The sequence below is a fragment of the Maylandia zebra genome, linkage group LG10 (assembly GCF_041146795.1).
Source record: "Maylandia zebra isolate NMK-2024a linkage group LG10, Mzebra_GT3a, whole genome shotgun sequence".
Classification (NCBI taxonomy): domain Eukaryota; kingdom Metazoa; phylum Chordata; class Actinopteri; order Cichliformes; family Cichlidae; genus Maylandia; species Maylandia zebra.
Genome location: NC_135176.1, coordinates 20,310,041 through 20,329,938, shown reverse-complemented (window position 1 = coordinate 20,329,938; position 19,898 = coordinate 20,310,041). Strand labels below are relative to the sequence as shown.

The 19,898-nt window shown below is 39.4% G+C and overlaps 2 protein-coding genes across 2 annotated transcripts; both read right to left on the bottom strand.

The window, feature by feature from the left end:
* Positions 1–3,929: 3,929 nt before the first annotated feature.
* Positions 3,930–9,343, bottom strand: znrd2 (zinc ribbon domain containing 2). Its single transcript, XM_004550289.3, has 4 exons — positions 9,185–9,343; positions 8,599–8,750; positions 5,922–6,006; positions 3,930–5,387 (listed from the first exon to the last, which is right to left on the bottom strand). Exons 1-4 carry the CDS (start codon positions 9,198–9,200, stop codon positions 4,951–4,953), a joined length of 690 nt encoding a protein of 229 aa, XP_004550346.1. The 5' UTR covers positions 9,201–9,343; the 3' UTR covers positions 3,930–4,950.
* Positions 9,344–11,031: 1,688 nt separating this feature from the next.
* On the bottom strand, positions 11,032–17,593 carry arr3a (arrestin 3a, retinal (X-arrestin)). Its single transcript, XM_004550288.3, has 18 exons — positions 17,521–17,593; positions 16,054–16,085; positions 15,271–15,301; positions 15,106–15,166; positions 14,966–15,010; positions 14,673–14,863; positions 14,319–14,378; positions 14,155–14,231; positions 13,910–14,045; positions 13,739–13,823; positions 13,576–13,648; positions 13,336–13,473; positions 13,081–13,164; positions 12,963–12,986; positions 12,823–12,872; positions 12,676–12,695; positions 11,848–11,878; positions 11,032–11,534 (listed from the first exon to the last, which is right to left on the bottom strand). The coding sequence occupies exons 2-16, from the start codon at positions 16,059–16,061 to the stop codon at positions 12,691–12,693; spliced, it is 1,068 nt and encodes a 355-aa protein (XP_004550345.1). The 5' UTR covers positions 16,062–16,085; positions 17,521–17,593; the 3' UTR covers positions 11,032–11,534; positions 11,848–11,878; positions 12,676–12,690.
* Between the last annotated feature and the right edge of the window lie 2,305 nt (positions 17,594–19,898).

The following is a 19,898-nucleotide window of genomic DNA, read 5'->3' as shown; positions in this document are numbered from 1 at the left end:
TCCACTGAGGAGAGCCAATAGACTACAGACCAGTGTGTGTTTGTGTGTGTATGCGTGTGTGTAAGCTAGGTCAAGGCACAGGGATTTTCCTCAGTGAGAGCAGGAGTGTATTTATAGGATGGAGAACAGGGATTGATGGATGGACAGAGGCAGCTGGAGTAGAGGAGTGTGGGGCAGCAGCAGCAGGGGGGTAACTCTCTCATGACTCAGAGTTGGGCTAATGTTACTCTTTGGTTCGGTATTCAACACAGCATTATACCTCTCAGTACCTCTGCCCAATCCTACTCTAAACATGTACACAGACACACACATAACAGCCTGCGGTGTCATCTCATCCCCTCTTTTGTTAATTGGTGCTCTCTGCAGTCAGTAAAACGAATTTCTGTCTACTGTAAACACTTGCTGCTGTCTGGCCTCTTCTACTGTAGCACAAACATGTCATTTTTGTGTTGTCTCTTTTATTTTCATATCACTTTTGTTTCTCTTTGCCTATCTGGGTTATTTCCCAGCTGTAGGTACTGACCTCACAAGTCAGTGTATTGTAGCTCTGGTAGTATTATTCCCCTTTCCAGCTTTGCCTGCTGTCACCACCCCTTCTGATGTCTATTTGTTTTACTAATCACTGACTGTTGAATTTACAGTAACTGAGTCATATGATACCAATAGTGATAAAAAAGGCTTCTATGAGACGAGCAGTGAGCAGTGTGAAAATTTACATTTGCATTGAGCCTAAAAGGCCAAACCACAAAAACATTCTGGTGATGGATGAGATAGAGAGCATGAACACAGACACACACACGCACACACACACACAGAAATTCAGCCCAACTCTCATTTAGAGTGACAGAGAGGCATATTCTAACAATATCCACAACATGTGTTGATTATAAATAGAGAACAGCGTGAGACGTTCTTCTCAGACATCTCTCCAAAGCAAATGGTTTTCCCCATGCTGCAGCCATGTAGGATGACCTCAGAGAAGGAGGAGGAGAAGGTGGAGGACTGCAGGAGCTCTCTCTTGGCTGAAGGCAGCATGTCCCCTGTTGGTCATATTTGGCAATACCACCCCCTGGTTGTCTTTAACCGAATGCAGGAATACTGTTCATATCTGTGGCACACGCTGAAGTTATATTCCAAGACTTCAATGCAAAGTAGAAAGAAAAACCATGATGTGCAAAGTCACTTGTTAAACACAGACACTGACTTTCAAACGTTTAATGACAGCTTAATATATCTGCATTCATGACCTCTGAACAGGATTCCATCAGGATTTACTCAGGAATCATTTCTGATAATCTGAAGGTCGATTTTGTTATCGCTGGAGTCTCAAGAGGAAGCAAAATGGTTTGTCTTGTATGCATAATTTTAAAAAGCAGGTTGTTTTCCCCCATACACTGCTGTTGAAAACCTATGGTCATTTAACACATTGAAGTGAAGTAAGAAAATCTTGAAGAAATCACAAACCTCCCTGATACTACTGTGTGAAGGATGAAACTCTAGGATTGCAACTCAGAGTCTCTAAAACCTCCCACTGTATCACACACAGTGGCAAACAGCTGATTAGGAACATGAAAGCATCCTGTTTGACATAAAAAAAACAAGTAAGTTTCTTTGTATTAAACATGGAGAAAAATGACAAAATCCTCATGAAACCACAAACTGCATGCCTGCATTCACATCTCTGTGAATGCAGGCATGCATTTTCAGAATCAAACAACAAGCACGTTGGAGCATGTAGATGGCACAAAATATGCCTGCACAGTGCTAACATCTGATCTTACTCGTCTCTCTTGATTTTCTTCTCCAGCAGTGGCTGTAAGTGCTCCTGCAGGACAGCGAGTGCAAGTTAGTGTATTTTTGCTTGGAGTAGCATACAACTTTTGAATGAGTGTAAATTTTTACCAAGTTGCAAAGTTCTGGATCCCACATAGATTAGGGAACCTTTACACAATTCTCATATCAAGCATGCAGCACGACGAGAGAAAACGGACTTTACAACTTCATGTTTTCAGATAAATTCAACTAATCTAAGGTTAAATTTCAACCTGAGGTTTACAAGAGGAAGAAATGGCCACATAAGTTGTTATAAACTGTTTCAAACTTCCCCTCTGACATTACCAATCACATCAGGAGAATGGCAAATAAAGCTGTCATGGATATACACACACCAGTCAAAAGTTTGGACACAGCTTCTCATTTAATGGTTTTTCTTTATTTTTACTACTTTCTACATTGTAGACACATACTGAAAACATCAAATGCATGAAGCAAGATATATGGAGTCATGTAGCAAAAAAATAAATATATATGTTTTATATTTTAGATTCCTGAAAGTAGCCACCCTTTGCTTTGTTGACAGCCTTTGCCTTCTATCAATGAGCTTCATGATGTAGTCAGCTGAAATGGTTTTCGCTTCACAGGTCAGGGTTTATTTGTGAAATTTCTTGCCTTCTTGATGGGGTTGGGACCATCAGTTGTGTTGTGCAGAAGTCACAGCTGGTACACAGCTGACAGCTTTCTTTGACAACTGTTAGAATTCATATTATGGCAAAAACCAACCAGCTAAGTAAAGAGAAATGACAGCCCATCATTACTTTAAAAACTGAAGGTCAGTCAGTCCAGAAAATGGAAAAACTTGGAATGTGTCCCCAAGTTTAGTTGCAAAAACCATCAAGTGCTACGATGAAACTAGCACACATGATGACCGGCCCAGGAAATGAAGACCAAGAGTCACCTCTGCTGCTGAGGATAAATTCATCCACGTCACCAGCCTCAGAAATCGCAAGAGACAAGGAAGAAGAGAGAACTCTTGTGTGCTTCTTATCTTTCTCCACTTCCTTAGAGAATCCATTATCAGCATTCAAAGAGGGATTGAACAGAACAGAGAAGCGCCAAAGTAAAACATCTGTGCTTGCCACTTGAAAAAAATAAAATAAACAACTACAGCTCAAGTTTCATTTTGAGACGCTGTTATGGAGTCATTAGAATGACTGAGTGTTTTTGACAGGGCGTAGTAGTTTAAATTGGGTATAGGTGTGGATGCAAGGTAAAAGAAGCTCCGAAGTGCATAGAATAAACTGCTGTATAAATATTTGTGTGAAAAGATGAATGTGGCTTGCAAAACAGGTCATTTTTATTTTATTTTCTATAAAACCTCCTGTGTAAATCCTGTTATCTATAATGTTTACCAATATTTAAAAAAAAAAAAAAAAAAAAAAAAAAAACCACAATCTGGAAGATGATCACTTTTGGACTGGATGCTTCCTCACCTGATGTGCAATTTCTCCGAGCCCCAGCAGCATCCCCTGCTGGAGGTCAGGATGTTGCAAGCCCTTGGGCAGCAGCAGCAGCAGCAGCATCAGTGATGAAAAGACACCACCCAGTGGACAGTCAGCTCCGTGGCACAAACTCTTCCATCACATCATCGGGAGACGCAATGGCACAGATAAAACATGGAAAACAAACCTTAAGTGGAAACAGTCCTTATTTCTGTTTTATTCTCACAGAAAATAGCTGCCCCATCGAACCACACTTTCCAAGTGCAAAGCAGACTAGATGTAATGTGGGAGTAACAAATGTGAAGTCAAGCTTTCAGACAGCATCCCTGCTTCACCCGACTGCAACAGCACCATGATTGTCCCGATTTTCGGATAAAGTGCACAACAGTGTTTTCTTTAACTGAAGCACTTCTCTAACTCCAGTTAAAGCCAGCCTGCCACGCAATAAATCAAAACTTGCATGGAGATGATGCAAAAGCCATAAACATTTATTTTGAACTTGCTTCAACACATCATTCTCAAATTAAAACTATTTTGATGTGTTTCTGTGCCCCTGTAAATGACTTTAAACCCCCCTTTGTGTGTGGATGGTGTTGTGTATGGATCCAGCTTTTATGAAGCCCTCTTATGAAAAGAAACAAGCTGCAGAGCTCCTGAACAAGAAGTGCTTTATTGTGATACATTATTAGAAATCTTTTACTACCTTGATCAACACTGAAGCTGGCTTTTCCTCTATCAACATACAATTCAGAGTATATTTGCTCTCAGCTTTTTTCAAAGTATTATGTCTGACTCCCGAACTCTGCGCGCTCTCATAGACACATCGGCGAGCCACCTGACCGTCACCATTAGGCATCAAACACATATACAACAAAAACTTTCTACAATGACCATCTTTGCACTGCCACAATGGCAGAGACAACAGAAACAGAGCCAGAATGAGCAGCAGGCTTTGAGAGACAATACAGGGCCACATTAGAGGAATGACGCGTTTTGGCAAAAATACTGACTATAAATCTGAATGTAGTAAAAGATCCCTTATAACTCTTTTCCACCGACATGTGACTAGTGTGAAGCCAGTTCTGCCCAAGGAGGACCATCCCAAATTTCCACAGGTTTGACAATCGAGTGGTAAAGAGAGGAAGAAAGGGTCATTTCTAAGGGGAGATAACAACGCAGGACAGACTCTGTTGGCTGCTTCAGCAAATCACTGGTGAATATCTGGTGATAGCCCCTCTATCAGACACTGACATCAGTGGTTTCAACTCAGGGTCCAGCATTTGTGGTGCTGTATCAAAAAAGCTGGCTTTTTCTCAATGGAAATGCATAGAAACATGTGTTAACTGGCATTTATCTCTTTGCTCTATAGATTAAACCATATTAGAAGAATTTAATCACAGAATGGGTTAAATTAATTATGTTTTTAGATTAATATCAGCTCTAACTTCCAAAAGAGTGAAAAAACAGTCAAATTTGTAACATTTCTGCCAGCTATACAACTACATTAATCCAAGAGTAACCGGAGCACTTTTGATGTTATATTCCTATTTTCATAATACTTTGACCAATTTTGAAATCATCTCTAAGCAAGAGAGAAGCTGAACCAGAGTCATTACTCCAAGACAGAGGCAAGCAGAAACAGTGTTCCAGGGTTTCAGCCAGTCTGTGGCAGCTACTGGGTGAGCTCCTTGAGGCTGCGCAGCGAGTTGGCACAGCTGTTGATGAGGCTGCAGAGCTGGATGCTCGCTTCCAGTGAGGCTGAGCTTTGTAACTGGTTAGTGGCCCAGCGAAGTTTGGTGAGGACAGCTTCCTCGGCTTCCTGCAACACAAGTCGCTGGGCAGAGCTCTGTGGAGTAACTGAGGGACGAGCTGGTGCCAGGGCTGCAGTGGAGGCTGGAGTTGAAGGAGGAGGGACAGCGGGTGGAGGCAGAGGAGTTCTTCCACCTGCGGCAGCCCCCTCACAGTGCTCTGGTCTAGGCTGGGGAATGGACATATTTCCCTGACTGCTGCTGGGGCTGTCATTGAGCTCAGGAGTCTGGGACGGTGTGGGGGACTGGGCTGCGAGCTGCCTTTCCCTCACCTGGGACAATGCAGCCTGAGCATTCAGGGCTGGGAGGAAGAAAGGGCAGACAATGTAACAAGAACACAAAGTGGGCTAACATATGTATGTTTTTTGAAAAGATATTTATAATTATTTACATGGAAAACATAAGACTGTGTGATTTAAAGGTTTAAATATCTATTGTGCAGACCGTTTGTGAAAGGGTGGTCGAGTAGCAATTTATGTTCAAACTAGTTTTGCAGTGTAAATGACAGTTTCCAAATCTTCTAAACAACTTGACATTTGTAACTTTAAATGTAAATTGTCTGGTTGAGCTGAAGGGTTTTAAGCAAATTCTAAGGACACTGGAGAAAGCATCATTGGACGGCTGCTCCTACTCTTAATGTGTTAATGCTACTCTTTTTTTTGTGTTTTTTTAAATTCGTTTTATTTTTTCCAGTTAATTGTTTATATGAATTCTAATGTTTTAAAATTTAATTCTGTATAGATATTTAAACGGGTCAATCTTGAAGATATGACCCCATGTCTCAATGAGGTTTACCTGTATAAATACATTTTAAATACATTTTTTTAATGCATACCAGGGTTGTCTTTGTCAATATCAGAGTCCAGCTCCTGGCATGAGACGCAGTAGTTTTTCTGCTGTTTGTCCTGGAGAAGAATAGTCTGAAAAACACAAATACATAAATGATGCCACTCCTCACCTTCTGTTCATGATAACACCTGCATACATTTTTACATAATAATAAAAAATTTAAAAAAGTGCCACTTTGCGCCATCAATGACACAGCAAAACCATGTTTTTATATTTCCTAGCACAGATGATGACACAAGCCCAGGCATGTTTAACAAGAGATGATGATTTAGGACCCAAAGGAGCTACTTAACAAAAGGAAGGAAAAAAAAAAAAAAAAAAAAGTTGTTTCACTGCTTGAGGCAAAAATACAACCAGGCTATGAAGCCAAACAAAAAAATAAGTAAAAATCTGCAGCTGGTGATGTGAAACCGAATGTAAACATGACTCCACTGAGCATCACTGGGGCACTCCACATGACAGGAAGAGCGTACAGTGGATTGAAATTACTGATGCAGTTAACATGGTGGTAAAGGAGGGTTTTAACCCTCTACACCCCATAACAGTTGCTCTAAACATCCCCTTAAATGCACGTTTCTACTACTATTTGTATACACACTATATTTTAAAATATCTGAACAACAATTACACCTAACAACAAATTGGGGGGGGGGCACACATTTCAATTAAACATTAGGCGATAATTTACGTTTTCATCCCAGTCACTTTGTCTGGCATTCATGTGTGGTAAGTGAAGACTCTCGGATCACCGTTTACCTCAGCTGTCAACAAGCTGGGTGAGAATCCCCCACATGCATTTAGAGTGGGGGTGTTTTACAGCTTCTGAAGGAGGCTGTAAAAGTTGGTGATGAGTCAGAGAAAGTCACTCCTTCCTGATGACAGTGATACTGAGGTGAGTTGTTGAGGATGTCCTGAACTTCTGTCAGTAACCACTGCTTTTTCCTTTTTTCCCCTGATGTGAGCTTGTGTCAGAAGCTTTCTTTTAAGTGGATCTAACGTTGTCAGCCTCTATGAATAAAATCTCAGACGATGTGAGAGTGTAATCAAACTGTTTATGGGAGGGATTTTTATTTAGCTGGCACAATGTTAGCGTATAACCAGGTGGTGTTATAGTTGGTATGTTGCCAGCTGTCTGGAGACAGGAGTGTCTAATCTGCTGACAACCAGGTGAAATCTGGACTAAAGTATTTTTAATGGACATTTTCTTATGTTAAAGCATGTAATTCAGTTCACAAGATGAGACTACAGGTGAGCAGGAAGAGGATGAGGTGGGCATAAGGGAGAAGTGGTGAATGAGGCAGATGAAGAAAAGAAAAAAAAAGAGGAAAATATAAATGTACAAATCTCATATAGTTTGAAAGAACTATCTGTGCCATCTTTACATTAAAACTAACCTATAAAATTCACACTTTACCCTATTTAGGTTTTTTTTTCAATATTTATGCGTTTGTAATACTTATCAGATTTCCCCTTTTGGGACATCCTAACAGAACTGTAACGTTTATAGACGATAAACACTAGAACCCTCAGGAGGGGTGATTTTGATCACCCAATCTGTGTGCTCACTCCTCTGCCTGCAGCTCTTCACCTCTCCTGCTCAAGACTAAAACTGATTTGGTTGCTGTGCTCTGGATTTCACTCTTTATTTGCTCGGATTAGCTCTCCATTCATTTCAGCTACGGCTCCTCTGCTGCTCCGCACAGCCATCAACCTTCCTGGTTCCTCACACATTCAGTCACACAGTGCTTCTCTACCACTCCACTTCGGCTTGAAATCCCATCCTCAGCTTTGCAATAATTATTTACTTTGGATCTAACTACAGTCCCCCTACATAGAGTTTTTAAATAAATCATATCTGGCAAGTTCTGGCTCAAGTGTAAACATGGTATTGCTGGGCAACCCTGTGTTTGCATTGAAGCACCGCAGCAATTTCCTAATGTTGTAAACCTGCTCAACATTTGGCAATAAAACCCTTTCTGATTCTGCTACAGCAGTGGTTTCACATCAGTTTCTATGGGGTCAAAATGATGTCCTCCGTGGTTCTAGATAAAAGCACTCATATTTTTTTTCCCTTTTGATCCCACACTCAAAATTCAGTATTTGATGAAATACGAGATGATGATGATGATGATGAGGTGGTTTTAATTTAACAAAGTCACATAACTTTTAAAATGCCAAGAGGGTCAAAACGACCTCCTTCTGTTAAACAGGTGGTTAAAAAGCTCAACTAAGATATGACATCCCAGGTAGAAAATATTATTCAATTTTATTAGGTGCAGGTTAAGTTCCTTTAGTTGGAATAGTTGTTGCGAAACTGCTATTGTTTTAACCTTTTTTTAAGCTCTTACTTAAAATTTCCAGGGATTACATTTAAGCCATTTCTGGGCTTACATTTGGCCTTTGCTCTCTCACTGTTTATCATGCAGTGTCAGTACTATTGCACTATAACCCTGCTGGCATCTTCTGACAATAGATCCATACTTCAAATTAGGCAGTCTTCATTTTGTTTGCTGCTGGCTGGGAGCTGCAATCATCAGGACGTTGATATTTTTCTATATACTTAGAAATATAATTATTGCATATTTAATAAAATATCATGATAACATATCAGAGGCTAACTCACCCAACCTGACAAACACAGCACAGCGTCCTGCTTCACTCACCCCACACACTTCGCAGGCTTCTCCAAGCATCTTGTACCCTTTCAGCAGGTAGTCTCCCATCAGCTTGCTGATTTTGTCTTGCCGCTCCCTACGAGCCTGGATCACCTTCATTTCTGCTTCTGTTGGAGGCTCCCACTTAAAATCCTCTTCATCTGCAGGTCAGTAACAGCCGAAACGTTTCATTTTATTTTCAGATTTCAGACCACAACTATCCTTCTTTCGTATTCTCAAAACTTTAGGATTATAAACAGTCTTAAGCGCTGCTGTAACTTGTGGATACTATTATATGTCTGCTTCTACTTTACCGTTTCAGCGGGATTAAAACAAAAACCCTTTTGGCACTGTTTTGAAGTGTGACTATCACAGGTGAACTGCTCTGCTAGGAAATGACAAGCTAGCTAGCAAACCAGCCGGGCTACCGTTTGGCTAACAACATGTTTACGCTGGCAGCGACGAATTTAAAAGCAAAAATAAAGTAACCCAGAGGAACAGCCTCAATAAAAAGAATTTCTTTTTTTAAATCACAATGCAGGAAAGCAGCAGAAATGTCAAAGTCAGCTTGTTTTTACAACACAAGTTCACAAACCTCCATTCAAAGCCATGTTTCTTCTGTGCTACACGTTGGACGTGATGACGCAATGCAACGCTCCTTCTTCCTCCTCGTTTCTTCCTCCGCGTTCGGCAAATATTTGAGCACAGCCGCCTGCCCCTAGTGTTAATTAGTGGTAAATACCACAAGAGTGAAATTTGGTGGGCAGCGTTCCCACTCCTCGCTGTTATAGTCAAAAATGGTAGCAATAGCGCCACCGTATGCTGATTAGTTAATTAACTTAAACAATTAAATCGTTTCAGCTAAACTTCTCATATGAGGATTAAGTGGATGATTTCTTCTTCTTTTTCTTCTTCCGCTTCCTCTTCTTCTTCTTATTATTATTATTGTAATAAATTATTAAGAGAGTAGGAGCAGTGTGCTTTTTAGCACAATTTTGAAAATTGGAAGGGTGCCTGAGAAATGGAAGTGCACTAGAGAGGGATAAAGCTGATGGCTACATCATGAAGCCACCCAGCACATCAGCTGTTCTCCTTGTTACCATCTGGCAGACGTTACACGAGTCTGTCTGCTCGGACTACAAGACTTAAAAACAGTTTTTACCACCAAGCCATACGACACCTCAACCACAACACTTAAACACACACACACACACTCCACAGGACACACTCAGAAGCTACCTTGCAGCTTCACAAGTACTCTGTTTAATCTGCACTGGTCATTCCACTTTATTGTTATTGATGTTTATATTTAAAAAGTGCAATACTGTAATTTTCTGCTGCTCATTTCTGTGCAATATCCCATCTGCCAACACCCCCCCCTCATATTTCTTTTCAAGATTTTCTTATTTAATCACTAGTGTACATATATTTATATTTATAGATACATATATATTTAGTCATCTTTTCTCTTTTACCACGTCTCTAATATTTTGCTCTTAACTGTTTTTCTATTTTTTTTCATTTTATTATATTTTATTATATTTTCTTCTACTGTACCATGCTGCTGAGTGACTGCTGCTCGTCAAACACATTTCATTGCAATGTTGACCCTGTGCTAACTTGCATATGACAAATAAAACTGAAAACTGAAAACTGTGGGAAAGACTTGAGGAAGCTAAATTACGAAGAGAGGTGACTTTTAGTGAACAGCAGTATGGCTTCAAGCTGAGAAAGCGCACTACATGTGTGATGTTTGCTTTGAGAGTGTTGAAGTACAGAGAAGATCAAAAGGAGTAATGGTTGGAGCAGGACATGTGTAAGGACGGTGAGACAGTGGCGAGGTGGGTGGTAAGAGTCGGGTTTAAGATGGATAAAGATTTTAAGATTTCCACTGAGAGTGACGTTAAAGGAGAAGATTAGAATTAGATCAAAGGGACAAGTAGGGTTAGAAGAGCAAAGCTGTGATGGTTTGGACATGTGTAGAAGAGGCAATGTAAATATATTGGACGAAGGAGGTTGACCATGGAGCTAGCAGGCAGGAATAGAGGAAGACAACACAGGAAGTTCATGGATATGTAAATATGTAGGTGTACCCCAGACATGATGTTTTTATGTCGAGAAGATATCTGCTACGGCCTAAATATATTCAACTTTAATTGAAATTACACATCTAAACTATTACCTATAGGCAGCACCTACATCCCATAAATTTATAGAACAGTTGTCTTTGGGAGCATTTGTTTAGAATCCAGTCCTTCAGTTCCAATACAGAATATAGTAGTGTTTTGATAGTGTTTTCTTGAAAGTCTATCTTTGGCATTCGTATTTTCTAAAGTAGTCCTCTGGCCATAAGTAAAGTGCCCTCCAGTATCTACTCTTATGATGTGAACAATGAATGAAAACAAGACAACGAAATTAAGAAAGAAAGAAAACATTTAAAGCTGTCTTTCAGGCAATTTTATTGTATTTTGGGATGTTTCATGTGTCCAGTCTAAACCATAATCCACCACATTTCACATGGAGAAGTACATCATTCAAAATAATGAATGAACACACCACAATAATCAAAAGCACATCTGCTTTTGAGGGTTTCTCTCTGATTTTCTGTTCATTGCCTTCCAATCACATCCTGCAAACATGCAAAGGATAATCAGAACATGCTGCTACAGAAGTCTGGGGTGTTTAAATGTTGGATACTAACATGCAATCCAAGCATTCTCTCTACGGCTAAAATTACATTTATTCAACATGACCACGAAATCTGCAAGAGGACTGATGTTACATCTGTACGCATATCCTTGGTGTGTCTGAAAGGTAGATGTCCTCGGTTGCTCTGTAACGACTTGGTGTGAGGACACCAGTCGTGTTCTTTCTTCTTTGTTTTTGTCACTTCCTTTTGTTTTGTTCCTGTGGGTTTCTTTTCAGTGTCCAGGGTAACATCCTCTCTTGAGAAGTAAACAGAAAGAGATGTTGGAATCTGTGATGTCATTATATAATATACTTCACTTTTTAGCATCAGAATTTCCTCTTTAAGAGTATAAGGTGTCATAATCATTCCTCATAATCTATTACTTTCATGTATTTGTAATTGTAATTTACAATATTAAAAGCAAAGCAGTTATCAACTCAATGTCCTGGAGGAAGTTCTATATAAAACAGTGCATATCCTGTCAACACATTTAATGACTTTAATTTTCATCTTACAAAAATTCATAAATATAGCAGATGGCAGGTTACATAGTAATAGCTGAATCTCACCTTGACTATGGGGGTGTTTTCATTTAAGACACTGTAAAAACAGGAAAAGGATACAGATAAATTAATAACAATAGCTCAATTTATTAATGAAATAATAAGAAAAAGAAACATAAAAACAAATCACACATATGGTCCATTTTTAAAAAAGGTAGAACTCTGTGTAATTTAAATAAAGAAGAATGAAATCATTGTTAATGAGTTTAAAGACTATATAATTAGGACAAAGACAACATGCTCAATATTGAAACTGACAGTCTGTTGGCAGACTAGTTTAGACTTTTTTTTTACTACACAGATATCCTCCTTTCATACGTGTAACATGTGGAAAGACCTTCAAAGTAACTAAGTACTTCTAAACTTTTATATTTTGTTCAGATATATTGTTCCCAAGAGCGTGATCTTCAGACATATTTTATAATGTTTTTTCCCCCTGTGCATGATTTTCTCTGGGTTTCCCACATCTTTACTCTTAGGATTAAAAAAAAGGATCGTTCCTAAATTATTCTTAACTTCATGCTGAACATTTTGAACTATTTGACCAAACAATGTCATATCGAGGGGGTTAACCTCTTCCCACCTAAGTTGTATAAAAAACCTATTCTAGCTTTTTAAACATGCTGCTGATTTCAAATACAAATTGTTTTAACATTTTATATGCTTATGTACGTTTTTCATTGTATTATATTTTACACTGTATGCAATTTTTAAAGCATTTTCTTAAAATTCAGCTTTCATTTGTTAGCTTCTAAGTCAAGTCCTAATAATGAAATGTCTAGGTGATAGCACCCAAAACAACATGTAAATAATAAAGTATTAAACACAACTTACACCAGTGTATACTCCTTATTCTGCTCCGTGTAGAAAAGAGATTAGCACAAAGGCGAGAACGTAATTAGGCATGAGAGTTAAAATCATTTTAAAGGCATTTCTATAAAATTTTAGGAGTCTTTTAGGCTCTACAAGGTAAAAAAATACCTTCAGGCTTGGGGTGCATGAGATTCAGTGGGAGCTCCAATGTGACATCACTGCAGAGAAAAATGAGCCAAATAATGTGAATGCATGCAATCATCATTTCTGTATGGATTGTGATAATATTGTCACTAAATATTACTCACCTGGAAGTGAGGCCACCCAGCAGACTACATGGAGAAAAGAGGGAAAACGTAAGCCGGCCTTTGCCGTTTCGTTCTGTTTAATCTTGAACGGGATTTACTTGTGTCAAAAAATACTTACCCTCCTCCAGCCACCATGAGGTTAATTTTAATCTTGTAGGAAACCAGGATACCCAGCACCTCTTTTTCTACTCCCTGCCGCAGCCTGTGGAGGACGAAGTGCAGGGATTTGAAGGATTAGAGGGGTTTAAATTAGCTGAGTGTACTACTGTAAGACATTGTGGACACTGAACAAGAAAGCGGATGGAAATGTGAAGCAACAAAGAACCGACAGAGAGGAGTGTTTCGCCCAAACTTTACACCAGTGTGCACTTACATGGTGGTGGAGGCCAAGTTGGTGTCCTCGTCCTTCAGTCGACCGTCCAGCGCCAAACCTCTTTTCTCCTTGTTATCAGCGAGCAGAGGTGTGATGGTCAGAGTGTTGTCGAAGCTGCCGTTAGAGTCCACCGTCTCTCTGCAGAGAGTGAAAAGAAACACATGAGCAGATTGACCCAATTTTATATTTTCATTTTGCTTCTGTGACATTTGCTGTGCTTTCAGTTTTCTGCCCACATACCCGAACTCTTGGTTAAGAACACACTTGGTGTATTTGTCTGCCGAGTAGAGGACGATGTCTGTGGTTTGGTCCACTGTTGCAGGGAGGAAGATATAGAAAAATGTTATTTCTTTATAACATTTTCAGGATTTATTTCAGTATTTCAGTGAATAGAGGTACCCACCACTGATTTTAATTTTCTTGACTGTTTTGTTGCTCTCGTTTTTGATTTTGATATTGATTGGGATCGCTTCACCATGAAAGTAGAGCTGCGGCAAAACAGGAGAGAGATTTTAATTGGTTCACTGCACAGCTCCCATTTCAACAGGGTGAAGCTAAAATTTTGCTGCCGTACATCTTTCTCCATTGAAGCTTCTAGTTGAACGGGCTTGTCAGACATCATGAAGCTTTTGCAGATATCAGCCTTGGGCCCGGCGCCCACCTGAGACGGGGCGTACTGGATTTTACGAATGACGAGACGGGCGGTGTCCCTGTCAGGGCCAAGGAGAGGGAAGGAAGAAGAGATGAGGTGAGGAAAAATGAAATGGAACAAAGAGAGGCGAGATAGCAAGGCAAAGACATTAGTGGAAGTGAACTCACTTCTTTTCAATCTTTTCATCGGGGTTGTTCTTTTCCTTGGCAAGATAAGTTTTGACCTCAAAGTCAACGCCACAAGCCTGCAAAGTACAGTGCAGTTGTGAACAGCTGATATTTAAACAAGTGACATCCTTGCCTATATACTCTAAGGTAAAGGGATGCCTCACCTTTCCCTTGTCATCAGGTCCAGGCTGCAGAGAGACTGAGCAGGGTAGGTTGTTTGGAATCTATGGAGACAAAGACTAAGATTTATAAGAAAACGCAAGAGCTACTTCCATGAAATTACAAAATAAAGCCTAATTTTAGATATTCAGGAAGAAAGAAATTGTTAATTTGAGCTTTTCCTCGTTAAGAAAAAATATATAAATGTCTATTAAATACTCAGTATTAAAGTGGAGTAACATCATGTGTCATTGAATGTTACATGCACAATTTCTAAAAAAGCAAAAACAACTCTTTCTCACATGGCTGAGGTCATAAACTGCTTGTCGTGCTTAATTTTGTGGTCCTGAGTCACACACCTCAAAAGAGAAAGGGTGTGCGTTGTCTCCTGCCTTCTTCAGCAGGGTGTCGTGCATGGCACTCAAGGCAGGCTTCTCGCCATTAGGATAGAGTTGGGTTTGCTGCATCCAGATGTCCTTCCTGAAGCACAGGCCCATCACATCCAGGTCATCACTACCATAACGGAAGGCACATGCCAGCTGCACGAACACTGCAGACAGGTGTAATTACATCAGCTACTTCACAGTGATTGGCAAAAGCTTCTATTTATAGAACTGAACCCAATTTAAAACGGCGCTTTATGTGACGCTACCTTTTCTGTCTCCGAAATCTGCTGGGTCCAGCTTTACGACGCCGTCTGCAAGGGAGCAGGATTACAGGCACAGTTATTGTCTTCATAATGACCGCAGGCAAACACAAATACAGAAAAAACACTCTGTAATAGGAACGTACCAACTCTGTCCACTTTGTCCACATGATCCACATAGTCTCTCTTCCCCAGGTAGAGGGTCAGCTGTCACATTGAAGAAGGGAAAGCATAGTGTTTCAGAACCTTTTAAGTTTTACCCCTTTTTCAGTCTATTAAAAAATGTTTTAAGAGAATAAAAGAGAACATACCCCTCCATTTCCACTGGTCTTCTTGAAAACCCTGTGAAGCGAAAAGGAGAAACACCACTCAACCTTTAAATTAACCTTTTTGTATAGATTACAGTTAAAATATTAACCTCCTTATCCTGGCAACCAGGGCAGAAATAAGTGTGTGAAATGTTGAATAAAGCTGGAGAACCCATGTTTTTAAAAGAAGAGTACATCCACTTACATCCATGGAGTTACTGTCAGGCTTAACAAGATAAAATAGTGATTCAATTTGGACCCTGTGGGTAAATTTGGTTTCTTGGCAAATGACAGAAGGGCTGGTAATCCTTTAGTCCTCGTTATCCAGTTAGTAATAGCTAAGCGTGGAGCTGCTTTACCTCATCAAGCCAGGATTGAGAGGCTGGCTCAGGTGAGGGAGCTACAAATGCTGTAAGAGGGTTCCCCAAATAACCAATTACCACTGTCATCAAATAAAGCTCAGAGCTGTGTTACCATATTTGAAAGAGCATAAGAGACTAAGCCTATTACAGACCTAAATAAATACTTTCTAATAATTGTCCCTTTTAGGAGTTGGCTGACCATCCTGTCTACAACTCCACAAATTTCAAAGAGATCATGATTTTTATCAACCTTTTGGCCCCTGTCAGATTTTCTTTAGGTAAAAGGGAAACATCTTTCCACTAACAATAGCTTTGGATTGTTATATTTTTTGAGTATGAGAGAGAGAGATCTTTAAATAGTTTGATTAGAATCAGCAGTTCCTCTGGGACATAAAGATAAAAACAAAATGTATCCAGTACTTACTTTGCCATCTCTAGAAGGTTTTTGGAAGTATTCTGTTGGAAGAAAGGTGAAAAAAACAAATGATCAAAAAGTGATCAGGAGGTCACAGATCTATAACTGAGAGCTCTCTGGCAGCTGGAGTGATGCTTTTATTTGAGGGTACAGAGGGTTAATCCTCTGCAATAAGATTACGCCACTGGTGTTAGGACTCTTCCACCAAACTGGTGTTTCTCTGGCTGCTAACTGACCCCCGTGACCTCACAACAAACAACCAAAGATTTACATTGCACACGTGGTTATGTCACAGTATGTTTCTCCTAAAAGTGCCAAAGTCTTTGGACTATTTAAGGAACACTAAATGGATAAAACCCATTCATCACCTTTGATAGCATTCCAGGACTTTAGCTCTCTATAACTCCTAGATAAAGATTAGTCCTGAAGGGTTAAGAGCACTACAAGCATTTAATTAAATACGTATTTTCAAACATATCTGATCATCATCTTCCAAAATAATCTCCAGTCTTCAGGTTGTTTGGTCTTATATATTTTTAAACATCAGATCATATTTCCCTTTAGAAATTTGTTGGGTTTTTTTTCTATTGGCACCTTCTGTGTCAACTCCAATCTCCAATACAAAGATTATGGATAAATGCAAAGAATGAGAATAAAGTCTTGGTTAATTACCCAGATGCCTTCAGTCTAAAGTTGCTTTGGGCTACAGTTACTTATTTCAGTGCCAGGAGCAGGTACAGCAGCTTCCTGCCTCTCTTCTGATTGGCTAATTGCTGTGCAATTTCAGCATATGTGATTGTTGCACACCTCTTCAAAAATACTGAACTATGCCTTTGTTAGATTCTTGCTCAAACCACAGAGCACTATATTTAATATTTATTGGTCGATTACTCTATTTTACAGTGATTAAATAGCATTCTTGTCTGCAGATAATTTAGTAGACATACTGAAAGCCACAGAAAGCAGATGTTTTTGTTACGTATGTATTATTGTAGCATCTACCTTACAATATAAAGCGCCTTGAGGCGACTGTTGCTGTGATTTGCCGCTGTATAGCTAAAATTGAATTGAAAATTGAATTGAATTGAACTTGCATTCTCATTTTCTTCTCATTTTGCACTATTTTGGCTCTTTTTTTACCTGGCCTCCATACACAAGCATTCTTACATATGTTCACTGATTGTAGATATGGCCTCAGAGAGAACCTGTCGGTTAACTTTAATGGCCTATTAAAACAATGCAATACGTATATACTGTAATGACTTCCATCATCCTTATTCAACCCCACAGTGGAGCATAACTGAATGATTTTCACCATTGCACCATTTGACCTTTGACCTCTATTCATTTTCATAGCTACTTATCCAATTCAAGGTTGCAGGGGGCTATCAGGCATAAAACTGTACTTCATAATTAGTTTCACCACTACACATCCATCCTTTCATTCATTCATCTGTGAATATGAAGAATTCTTACCTCTTCTTAGTAGTCTGGGACCGTGGTGAAGGATGTCAGGATAAGTTGAGAGTGCAGTCTACAGCTGAGCTCCCTTTTTATACCTGCCTCCCTCTGTGCATCCTTCGGCTTAGCCAGTTCACTATTGCTGTTTTTACCTGCTTCATAATCCTGTTAAGCAATCAGACAGCAGCTTTTTTCGGACAACAAAAGGTGCAGCCATCTAAATCACAGGGACATAAATACAACCTCACAGTCGCCATGTGGCTGTAGTAGGCCGATAATCCCCCTCTGCACCTCCACAAATCACTCAAATCTCCTTTGATTCAGAAAGCACAACAAAACAGGCCATTTAAAATCAACGTTTTCTTTCTCTGATGGATTTTTTTCCCCATCAAAAAAATTGTGTTGAACATCTTTATAGCTTGCATTAAAAACTGCATCTGTGAGCAGCACCTTTATCTGTAAATATGGGTTAGCTGGGTATCTATGTGTTATTTGTTCTTTTTTATTTTCTTTTACAATCATAAAAACACAAACATTTTAAAAAAAATATCAGATTCAAGAGTATTGCTATATGCTTGATAGGGAGATGAAATAATAAACTAACCTATATGATAAAGGTTTCAAATGTTTTCTTATTTTAAGCCAGTGTGCAGCCGTGTATAGATTCCTAGTACTCCAGTCTGTCTGCTCTCAGCAGATTAACAGTTCCCTCTCCCAATATGGTACAGATGACGGGAGTATCAACGGTGAGGTCAGAATGCTTTCTTATTCAACAGTGTCTAAGTAACGTGCCAAAGATTAAGGAGAATCACCAGAATCCCCTTTGACCCTTGAAAAGCTCCTAATCCTCCAACTGGTCCGTTATAACTAGCTTATGTTAAAAGAATGAAGAACACAGGAACGTAAAGTAAAAAATTTTAGGATTGATGGGGATACTAGGGAATATTTTTTAGTTAAAAAAGATTCTTGATTATGAGACAGAAAGCTTTAAAAATGTAGTAAATGTAAATGTAGTGTTTTTATTGCATCCAAAGGATGACAAGACCTTTGCTGGAGTTAAGCCGAGGTTAACAGAGATTAGGCCACCTGGACACCCCACAAGTCAGGGGTTACTGTGTTGTACCAAACATGGCTTAACGTAGTCCTTAATGACAATCATAATCCCGGTGAGGTGTTCTGCACAGCCTTTATGAGCTTTAGCATTTTCCAGCTTTTGTTTTCTTTATTCGTTTGACGCAATGGGAAGATCTGACGCCAAGAGGGAGATGTTACTTAATGCCTTTTCCACGTTGGACTTTAACCACACGTATTCTTGATCTGGGTGGGATGAAATAAAACAGAAATAGTAGGTACAGGTTTTTCTGTCACTTGCTGATGTTTCTTGGAAACTGTGTCTCTGGCTTGCGCCCTTTAAACCATCAACCTAAACACAATGTGACAGAGCGATTGCCTCTAAGGAGGATCGCCCTGTAGGACAAACACACTCATCTGTATCCAAAGAAATGGTGAAAAAAAGTATCTTTGACTTTTGAATATCTACTAATAGTGTATGTCTCGCATTAGACAAACTGAAAATATGTTTTTAATAGTATTTAACTTTAATTTAAGCAAGAAAGTGGGGCCGTAGAGATTTAAAATCTAATCTGCAGAAGTGACTTGGCCTTATTAGGCAGCAGTTTGATCAACAGCAGTTGCTTAGACACAATATGCACATAAATACTCAGAAGAAACAAAATGTTAGTATAGTACACAGATTTTATCTTTGAAACAGATTTAGTCTGAGTAGTTTTTGATTGGTTGGAAACTGGAATCAAAGGAGAAAATGAGACAAAGAAGTGGGTTAAAGAGAGAAAAACAGAAATACATCCCCTACCTACTTAATGTATTGTAAAACTTCATATAATAGATGCTAATTAAATGGCATCGCTGTACCTGCAATTGTTGATTATGTTCACACAGCTTCTTGAGTCCTGGGGACACATTTGGATGCAGTATAATTACTGCTCTTAAATCATGCCGTGAGTGTTCCAGTGGCCTACATTCATTTTATTCATGTGAACATTTGTTCTGCTAATACAAGCTTATGTATCCTATTTTGGGAAACAGTTCCACAGGTGAATAGGCATAAATAACATGCCTGAAAATAGAAGTATGTGTGGTGTAACAGGTGCTAAAACAAGTGTACTTGTTTCAGCACCTGATCGATAAAGACCGAGTCGGTGCCTCTCGTGCTCCTGAGAGGCTTTATTTTGGGACCAGCTGACTGAAGGCACTGACGGAGGTGGCTGAATCTTTTTAAGGCACACACTCCAGACTAAACAGACTAGTAATTATGAGGAGTGTCTGATGGGGGGAATCAGCCAAAGGCCAAATCCAGCTTAATCAATTATTTA

Excerpts from the sequence above, each read along its gene's own strand:
- arr3a (XM_004550288.3), bottom strand. Across the intron at positions 14,379-14,672 it reads CACACCCTTTCTCTTTTGAG|ATTCCAAACAACCTACCCTG; the intron begins GTGTGTGACTCA and ends TTGTCTCCATAG. Across the intron at positions 13,824-13,909 it reads AAGCTTCAATGGAGAAAGAT|CTCTACTTTCATGGTGAAGC; the intron begins GTACGGCAGCAA and ends GTTTTGCCGCAG.
- znrd2 (XM_004550289.3), bottom strand. Across the intron at positions 6,007-8,598 it reads AAGCCTGCGAAGTGTGTGGG|ACTATTCTTCTCCAGGACAA; the intron begins GTGAGTGAAGCA and ends TGTGTTTTTCAG. Across the intron at positions 5,388-5,921 it reads TATTGACAAAGACAACCCTG|CCCTGAATGCTCAGGCTGCA; the intron begins GTATGCATTAAA and ends TCTTCCTCCCAG.